The sequence below is a fragment of the Blennius ocellaris genome (genome assembly GCF_963422515.1).
Source record: "Blennius ocellaris genome assembly, chromosome: 23".
NCBI classification, from domain to species: domain Eukaryota; kingdom Metazoa; phylum Chordata; class Actinopteri; order Blenniiformes; family Blenniidae; genus Blennius; species Blennius ocellaris.
The window spans coordinates 19215333-19225066 of NC_137672.1; the positions used below are offsets into that span (position 1 = coordinate 19215333).

The following is a 9734-nucleotide window of genomic DNA, read 5'->3' on the forward strand; positions in this document are numbered from 1 at the left end:
TGGACACTCTTTTCCAAGGCCTGAACCTCCTCATCCTTCTGTCTCAGCAGCTTCTCATTCTCGTCTTTCAGACTGGAGACGACTGCAGAAAGTTGACGGACTTCCTCCTCGTACGCAGACTGCAGGGCGGATTTCTCCTCAGCTGCTTCCTTCAGCTTGGTTTCCATCGTCCTCTCCAGTTGGGCCTTGGACCTCTCCTCCTCAGCTATGGACTCCTCCAGGTGATCCACGTACGTCTCCAGGTTGGTGCTGACAGTTGTTGCATACTCATGCATTTCCTTCAGTTCCTGCACTTCCTTTTTGAGGTACTCGCACTCGGTCTCCTTGAGTTCCAGGTCATTCGTGAGGGTTTCCACTTCCAACTCGAGCTGGTGAGTGTTGGTGACACTGACCTCTATGTAGTCCTTGTGCAGCTCTGCCTGATGACTCAAGGCGTACGACAGCTCATTGATTTTGTCGTCTCGCTCCTTCAACTTCTGCTCAGTTTCTTCTCTATGTAGCGTGATTGTCTTGTCCACCCTTTTTGTGATGGTTTCCAGTTTCACTTGGAGCGTGTGATTCTTGGTGGTACATTCCTCTATGAGCATCTCCTCGCCCAGCTCTGCCTCATTCAAGGCGTACGACAGCTGGTTGATTTCACCGTCTTTCTCCTGCAACTTCCTCTCATTTTCTTCTCTTTCTAACTGGACACTCTTTTCCAAGGCCTGAACCTCCTCATCCCTCTGTTTCAGCAGCTTCTCATTCTCGTCTTTCAGACTGGAGACGACTGCAGAAAGTTGACGGACTTCCTCCTCGTACGCAGACTGCAGGGCGGATTTCTCCTCAGCTGCTTCCTTCAGCTTGGTTTCCATCGTCCTCTCCAGTTGGGCCTTGGACCTCTCCTCCTCAGCCTTGGACCTCTCCATTTGACCCACGTACATCTCCAGGTTGGTCCAGTGGATCGTTGCATCGTCCTTCAGTTCCTTTTTCAGGTACTCGCACTCGGTCTCCTTGAGTTCCAGGTCTTCACTTTGTGACTGGAGACTCTTTTCCAAGGCCTGAACCTCCTGGTCCTTGTCTCTCAGCCGTTGGTCCTTGTCTTGGAGTTCAGAGTCCAACTTTTCCAGTTTGGTCTCCAGAGTTCTGACCCGGCTGCTGAAGTCTTCGTCCTTCTCTCTCAGCAGGTTCTCATTCTCGTCTTTCAGACTGGAGACGACTGCAGAAAGTTGACGGACTTCCTCCTCGTACTCAGACTGCAGGGCGGATTTCTCCTCAGCTGCTTCCTTCAGCTTGGTTTCCATCGTCCTCTCCAGTTGGACCTTGGACTCTTCCAGTTGGGCCTTGGACTCTTCCAGGTCAGCCTTGGACCAGTGCAGGTCGGCCGTGGCCCAGTGCAGTTCGGAGTTGGACCTCAGCAGTTGGACCTTGGACCTCTTCTCCTCAGCTACGTACTCCTCCAGGTCATCCACGTACGTCTCCAGGTTGGTGTTGGCGGTTGTTACATCCTCATACATTTCCTTCATTTCCTTCAGTTCCTTTGCTTGATCGCCACACTCCGTCTCCTTACTGTCCAAGGCACTTTTGAGGACGTCCACTTCTAACTCCAGAGCTCCGACCCGGCTGCTCAACTCCTCCTTCTCTTTCAGCAGCTTCTCATCGTCTTTCAAGCTGCAGACGACTGGAGGAAGCTGGCCCAGATCCTTCTTGCACTGGCAATGCATTCCCGATCCGTCTTCAACTCTGTCCTCCCCCTGAGTGTCCACTTCCCCCTCCACGTCCCCTTTGGACCCCTCCAGAGCTTGGGCCAGTTGTTCTCGGTCTTCCTCCACGCTCCTTAGTCGACGCCAGAGCTTCATGTAATTCTCCATCTGGTCGTTGCTCAACGTTCTGTAAAAGCTGAGCTCGTTTTTCAATTGTTTGATTGCATCACAACTGCGTCCCGCAGTCGTCTGCTGTGCGCTTTCCATTCCTGAAGCAAAATCCTGCGACATGTTTTGACTTGTAACTCGGAAAACTCGTAAAATTCGTAAAATTCGTAAAACTCGTAAAATTCGTAAAACTCGTAAAATTCGTAAAATTCGTAAAACTCGTAAAACTCGTAAAGCTGCTTTCCACTGCAATGTAGTATCGATCTGTCTCTGAGATGAACTGAACACCTCTGGAACCTCGTGGGCTTTTATACCTGCGGACATCAAAGCCATCATGTTCCCATGACATCATAACATGATCCAAGGCTTTCATGTTCACATGACATCATAACATGATCAAGGGACTTTCATGTTCACTAACAAGGCATAACATGATCCACGGCTTTGATGTTCACAGTGAGCTTTCATGTTCTGGTGTTGTCACGGTAACAGGTACCAGGGCGACTGCAGAGATACAAAGCTGCGTTGTTTTCAGCATTTCTGATGTTCCCATGGAAACGGATGTCATTTTCAAAATGTGGGGAAACTTTTCTGAAACAATAAAAGAATAATATCTTTGTACTGGAAAAAACTGTACACGGGGCCTTTACCTCCACTAATCCAGATTATAGAGCATCTTCTTCTATATAATTTCAGATTACGGGTCAATAAAGTGACATCTGGTGGTCGTAGATGGATTATCAGGGCCAGTCCCCCCCCCCCCCCCCCCACACACACACACACACACATTATGTCCTACAGTAAGTACACAATCAGAATCCAATGTAAGGCTCTACTATGCAGCAGTACTTCATCCACAGCAGCTGAGCAGCTTCACCGTCACATCGTCTCCCAGTGTTTCCTGCAGTTTGAACCCGTCAACACTTTACAATCAAAAACTGCCCCCAAAGCCACCAGCAGCACCGAACGAATCCAGAGAAAGTTACAAAAAAGACCAAAAAACAAACTAGCATCACCATCACGTGTAGATCAGACCAGAGTTTCTCAACCTCTGGTGTTTCCTCCAGATCGTCAGCTGAGTCGTGGGAAATTATCACATTTCACATTTCTTTCTAAAAAAACCTTTGCTCTCACAGCGACAGTGTGTTGCAGAGTAATGATGTATAAATACTCTTCACCACTAGAGGGCAGCACAGAACTTTGCCGGTGAAATGTAAAGTGACAGACGTCAGTGTGATTCATCTCCACCTCCTGCTACCATCTTGTATCAAAGTACTGTGTCAGTGACAGTGATGGAGAAGTTTTTGAAAACCAGGATCTCAGCTCTTCATCCATCAGGTCCAGGTTTCACACTGAGGGAGGCACTATTAAAAAAAGTCCTTGCTTTCTGGATTTACTGGATTCCTGTTGATAAAACTTTGATGAGAATGACTTTGATGTCTTTGATGAGAATGACTTTGATGTCTTTGATGAGAATGACTTATATTGTTAATAGAGGCTACAGAGTTTACCATTTCAACATTTTCAGGTGGTGGTGTCCCTCCAGATTTTTCCAAAAGTGTGCCTTGGCTCGAAAAAGGTTGAAAAACACTCCTAACATTTTGTCTCTAGGTTCTGTGCTGCCATCTTGTGGCGAAGAGTATTTATACATGATTACTCTGCAGTTTGATGGAGGCAGAAACTCTTGTTTCTTGCAGTTTTGTTGTTGGAAAGTAGATCTTTCTAAGCGTCGTCGTCGTCGTCGTGGCAACGGACACTTAAAACACGACCAAAGTTTTGCGTTTCCCACTCGGGGTTAAAACATCACAACTTCCTTCTCGATTGTAGATATTTTATTGACACACGTCGGTGAAACAAATTTCACTTTTACGCTACAAAAATCCACGATCCAGGAAATCGTCACGAAGGCGTCACGTTCACACATTTTTTTTTTCCACTGTCACGTTTTTTTTTTTTTTTTTTCTTCCAGAGTTTGCCGCTGCAGCGCTCTGGTTTGAGTTGAAGTAGAAAACAAAAACAAAACAAAAACAAGGCAAAACAAGTACATGTGACCTGAAAGCGACTCGTCACGTTTCACATTGATCATCTAGAAACTGGTCTCCTCCTCTAGAGCCTCACTTGAGTGACCTTCGTTCCTTTCTTCTCCTCCCCTTCACTCGTTTCTTTCTTTTCCATTTTCTTCACCTCTTTTCTTACCTCCTCCTCCTCCTCCTCTTCCTCCTCGTCCAGCTGGAGGCTCCCGGAGGAAAACCTCATCCTGGCGAGCCCGGCGGACCGCGCCGCCTTGCCCATGAGCGGCGGCGGCGGCGGCCAGTAGTACGGGTAGAAGACCTCCGGGTCGGAGTCGCTGTAGCTCCCGGCGCCGCCGCCGCCGCCGCCGCCGCCTAGCATGCACAGCGACGCCGGGCGCTCCGGCAGGGGGGAGGAGTTGAGCGGGAGGTAGGTGGGCCTGGTGGGGCGCGTCAGGTGCGGGTAGTAGCCCAGCGGGCGGAACTCGGACGCGGGATTGGACGTCCTGGAGACGTAGAAGTCCACGTCCGGTTGGCTGGCCGCGCGGCGCGGCAGCCCCGGGAGGAAGCTGCAGTCGTCGCTGTAGTGCCCCGCCTCCGCACGCCCCAGCGGCCTCGACCCGTTGCTTCCCGGCTGGTAGACCCTGGCTAGCCCCAGCCCGCCGCCGCCGCCGCCGCCGCCGCCGGCCACGAGCCGGACGCCCCGTCTGATGGGCGAAATCGACGGCGGGTAGAACGGCGGCCGCGGGACGCCGTCCGCCGCCACGTAGTCCCGCCGCCTCATTGTCGGGAAGCGCTCCAGCGAGGACACGGCCACGTAGTCCGACAGGTACGGGCGCCGGGCGAGCGGCGAGGAGCCGGCGAAGGGGAACGACGGCAGCACCGGGCGGTACTGGTAGGCGGGGCTGTTGGGGTAGAGCAGGACGAGCCGCTGCGCGGCGTCCGGGTGCGGCTGCGGGTTCGGGCGCCGCCGCGACCGGTTGCCGTAGACGCCGGCCAGCCGCTGCGCCTGCCGCTGCGCCCCGGCCCGCGCCCACCGCGCCTCGTCCGCCGGGGACGCCGACGCCGACCTCGTGTTGGGCGACGGCGTGGACGGGTAGTAGGGCGACGAGGGCGGCGTGTCCTGGTAGAGGGGGCGTGGCCTCCGGCCGACCTCGACAGAGGAGTGGCTGCGCTTGGCGCCCCGCTCGCCGCTCTCGACGTCGTCCGGGACTCGGGGACGGGCGTCCATCTCGTCCTGGCTGTGGACCGCCAGGGCGCGGCTCGTCCTGGGGAACGGGTGGGCGTGTTCGTACAGCTGGCGGGGGAGGGGGGAGGGGGGGAGGGGCCAAGATTACTCACAAGCGATGGTTTTTATGAGAAAGTATAGTTTTGAGTGAGTGAAGGACTCGTCACCTGTTTGGAGACGTCGGTTAGGAGGTCGGGGGACGACTGACATTGTCTGGAGCTGTAGTCGGACGGACAGCCGCTCCTGGACAGGAAGAGGTTAATCACCTTTTAAAATCCACCTCCTCCTTCATTCTCCTCCATTAAAACATCAGATCCTAGCAGCTGCATTCACAATCTGCTGTGTCTGTGTGAGCTGGACTGGCTCCGCCCATCTATGGGAAGATGGAGGAAGTACTTCCTCTCGTGGCGCCATGTGCCTGAGCAGCGCTGCCTGATTATGGGAGGAGTCAAAAGGGGGGGAGGAGCCTACCTTGATTGTGATTGGCTGAACCCCTGATGACACTATATAGGGTTTGATTTCTGATTGGCTGAGCAACACACTTTTTAAAAGAGAGAGAGAGAGAGAGAGAGGGACAGAGAGAGAGAGAGCGAGAGAGAGAGAGGGAGGGAGGGGAGGGAGAGCGAGAGAGAGAGAGAGCGAGAGAGAGAGGGAGGGAGGGGAGGGAGAGCGAGAGAGACAGAGAGCGAGAGAGAGAGAGAGGGAGGGAGGGGAGGGAGAGAGAGAGAGAGAGGGAGGGAGGGGAGGGAGAGCGAGAGAGAGAGAGAGCGAGAGAGAGAGGGAGGGAGGGGAGGGAGAGCGAGAGAGAGAGAGAGTGAGAGAGAGAGAGGGAGGGAGGGGAGGGAGAGCGAGAGAGAGAGAGAGCGAGAGAGAGAGAGAGGGAGGGAGGGGAGGGAGAGCGAGAGAGAGAGAGAGCGAGAGAGAGAGGGAGGGAGGGAGGGGAGGGAGAGAGAGAGAGCGAGAGAGAGAGAGAGAGCGAGAGAGAGAGGGAGGGAGGGGAGGGAGAGAGAGAGAGAGAGAGGGAGAGAGAGAGCGAGAGAGAGAGAGAGAGCGAACGACAACACACTTTCTACACTTCCGGGACGTGGGTCCATGTATGCAGACGATCAGTACTGTTACTGCATAATATGACTCGTTACAAAAACAGCAGCTCCCAACAATTACAGGCTAAACGTGACAGTTTTGTGAAACGACCTCCTGCGGTGACTCTTCAATACTTTGATAAAACGATCCTCTCCCAGTCTCACCTGTCGAAGTGTGAAGGCTTCTTCTCCCCGGACCCCAGACACTCCAGCAGCTGTTTCTGCGTCCTGCCGCTGCAAGACGGCAAAGAAACCACATGAAGTCCTCTGGAACGCCGGACGGTATTCAGTCTCAATAGCAGATTTACTTCGGCGCCACATCCTGAAAGACGAGGGTCGTACAAAGGGAGTCTCTGTACCTGTATCTGAAGGTGGAGCCCTTGCAGGACAGCAGCGTCTTGTGCGTGGCCTCCGGTTCCTCGGCCAGCCGGAAGAAGGCGTGGTACTCCACGCACATCTTCCAGAAGTACTTGCAGACGTCCCGGCTGGCCATGGCGAACTCCAGGACGTCCTTGCGCAGCGGCTGAAAAGAACGCAGCGGCCACACGTTTTAACGCGCGCGAACTTTGGCAGTGAGAGTCCGCCGGCGCTCTCGGTTCAGGTTCTCACCCCGACTTTGTCGTGCAGCTTGATGAGGAAGTGTTTCCGTTTGAAGCTCAGCTTGCGGATCTTGGCCCAGCTGAACGTGTTGATTTTTGTGTTTCCCTGGAACGGAAATTAAAAAAAGAACATCCTGAAGGTCACGGGAACAAGTAATACCTCATTTTACCGCTGATATCGAGCTGGAATAGAGCTTTTCCTCAGCTTTAAGAAGAGGTATTACTACGTGTTGCTACGTGGACTAGCAAGCGAGCTACGGAGGCTTTTGTGGATTTTCTATCCTGGGATCTTGACGTTCAGCTCCAGAGGGAGACCTTTCCAAGATGGCGGCCCTGTAGGCACGTTGCATCATCAACAGGCACTGATAGGCTAGCGAGTGTAGCTCTAGGTGTAGCTCTACCGAGTGTAGCTCTAGGAGTTGATCTACCAAGTGTAGCTCTAGGAGATGCTCTACCGAGTGAAGCTCTAGGAATAGATGGAACCGAGTGTAGCTCTAGGAGTAGCTCTACCGAGTGAAGCTCTAGGAATAGATAGAACCGAGTGTAGCTCTAGGAGTTGCTCTACCGAGTGTAGCTCTAGGAATAGATGGAACCGAGTGTAGCTCTAGGAGTAGATGGAACCGAGTGTAGCTCGAGGAGGAGTAGCTCTACCGAGTGTAGCTCTAGGTGAAGCTCTACCGAGTGTAGCTCTAGGAGTTGCTCTACCGAGTGTAGCTCTAGGAGTTGCTCTACCGAGAGTGTAGCTCTACCGAGTATAGCTCTAGGAGTAGCTCTACCCATTGTAGCTCTAGGTGTAGATGGAACCGAGTGTAGTTCTACCGAGTGTAGCTCTAGGAGTAGCTCTACCGAGTGTAGCTCTAGGTGTAGATGGAATCTACCGAGTGTAGCTCTAGGTGTAGATGGAACCCAGTGTAGCTCCAGGTGTAGCTCTACCGAGTGTAGCTCTAGGTGTAGATGGAACCGAGTGTAGCTCTAGGAGTAGCTCTACCGAGTGTAGCTCTAGGTGTAGATGGAACCGAGTGTAGCTCTAGGAGTAGCTCTACCGAGTGTAGCTCTAGGTGTAGATGGAACCGAGTGTAGCTCTACCGAGTGTAGCTCTATGTGTAGATGGAACCGAGTGTAGCTCTAGGTGTAGATGGAACCGAGTGTAGCTCTAGGTGTAGCTCTACCGAGTGTAGCTCTAGGTGTAGATGGAAGTCGTGACCCCACACCTGGAACACGAGAACCCCAGAGTGCGTCACGGCCAGGTTGATCCTCATTCCCTCCCCGTCGTGCGCCGGATGCGGCCTGATGCCGTACATGTCCAGCTTCCTTGCCACCTCCAGCAGGTGGACGTCGGAGTCGGCCGGCGCCACGCCCCTACGGGAAGAGACGAGAGCACAAGGACGCCTTCAGATCAAAAGACTTGCGCGGTCGTCTCCGGGGTTTGGTCTTCGGTATCCAAACCCCTCGGAATCCCTGCGTTCCCGCGTCGTACCTGTGCCTCTTGTGGAACTTGAGGATCTTGTGGTCCAGGTACTCCTGGTTGGGAACGTAGTGCTTCGTCTCCAGGTGCTGGTAGTCCAGGTCCTCGTCGTAGTCCCCGAGCTCTGCTGCAACACGGAACGCGTAAAGACGCGTCACACACTTCTTTGATCCTCCTTTGTGCTCAAATTCTACGCGTCTGGATTCGTGTTTGATGCTTACACTGCAGGATGTGAGAGACCAGCAGGGCGGCGCTGTTGTCATTGCAGGTCAGGCTCCCGTTGGACAAGTCCTGCTTTATCTGTAGGGCGAAAAGATACCTGTACACACACACACACACACACACGCGTATTATGTTTTCATGCCATTGAATTCTACATTTTTTCCCAACATGCTTTCTTCATGAGCGTTATCGCTTCACTTCTTGGACAAAGAGCTTCTTTCATCAGGTTGGGGGGGCGGAGCCTATAGTTCAATCTATGTTCTGTTTAGTACAATCTAAAGTCTATAATCTAGAAGTAAAACCTTCTACCGGTGACCCTAACTTCAGTGTAATCCGTGTTCCGCGTAGCGACCACTGACCTGGTGAGGCCTCTCTTCAGCTGTCCAGGATCCGGAGGGAAGAATTTGACGATAAACCTGAAGAATAAATCGTTTGTGTCTAATAGAGAGGAAAGGAAAAGGAAAGAAGGAGAAGGTCACGGAAATATTTACAGCAAAAGTCCACAAAAGCTGCATTTCGACCACAGTGACCGTTTCTCCAGGTACTCTGGGGTTCCTCTGTGGAACGTTGGGTGTCAGAAGGTACCGTCAAAAGACACTCGCCTCTAAACAGACTTTTTGGGAGAACCGATGAAAAAACACTCCAGAAATGTATTTGTACCTTCAAAAACCTTTGAAATATTAACCTCCAATCAGAGACTTTCTGGGGAGAACCAATAGAAATCAGTCAAAAAAGTCTCTGGTTGGGGTTTAGAACCGTTGAAAGGTACTCACCTTCAAGAGGTACTCACCTTCAATCAGTGACTTTTTGGGAAAAAACTATTAAAAACACCCAAAAAGTCCCCAGTTGTGGAAAAATGCACTTAAAAGATACCAACATTTGAAAGGTATCGACCTTCAATAAGGATATTCTGGAGAGAACCGATCGACAGTGACCCACAAGGTCTCTGGTTGGGGGGGGGGTTAGAACTTTCCAAAGGTACCAGAGGTACTAAGCTTTGAAGGGTTCGTACCTCCAATCAGGGACTTTCTGGAGAGAACCGATCGACAGTGACCCACAAGGTCTCTGGTTGGGGTTTTAGTACCTTTGAGAGGTACTAATCTCCAATCAAGCTCTTTTTTTTAAGGACAAGATCAAAAACTTCCACAACCCCCTGGTTGGAGGTGAATCGACTACGTCTGAAAGGTTCTAATCAATCCGAGAACCTTTGACAGGTACGAACCTTCGAAATATGAACCTCCAATCGGGGACTTTTTGTCAGAACGGATCAAAAGTACCCCAA

At 52.2% G+C, this 9734-nt stretch overlaps 1 protein-coding gene across 1 annotated transcript in view; it reads right to left on the minus strand.

Annotated features, from left to right (window-relative positions):
- Positions 1-2697: 2697 nt before the first annotated feature.
- LOC308146993 (uncharacterized protein) overlaps positions 2698-9734 on the minus strand; it is a gene marked incomplete at both ends in the record, with an annotated part of 10994 nt that continues 3957 nt past the window's right edge. Inside the window, 10 exons of the mRNA XM_080519024.1 lie at positions 2698-2748; positions 4044-5153; positions 5252-5327; positions 6332-6400; positions 6526-6689; positions 6776-6871; positions 7977-8124; positions 8243-8357; positions 8452-8549; positions 8812-8890. Of these exons, the coding sequence (XP_080375150.1) occupies positions 2698-2748; positions 4044-5153; positions 5252-5327; positions 6332-6400; positions 6526-6689; positions 6776-6871; positions 7977-8124; positions 8243-8357; positions 8452-8549; positions 8812-8890 (2006 nt within the window). The remainder of the gene's footprint in view (positions 2749-4043; positions 5154-5251; positions 5328-6331; positions 6401-6525; positions 6690-6775; positions 6872-7976; positions 8125-8242; positions 8358-8451; positions 8550-8811; positions 8891-9734) is intronic.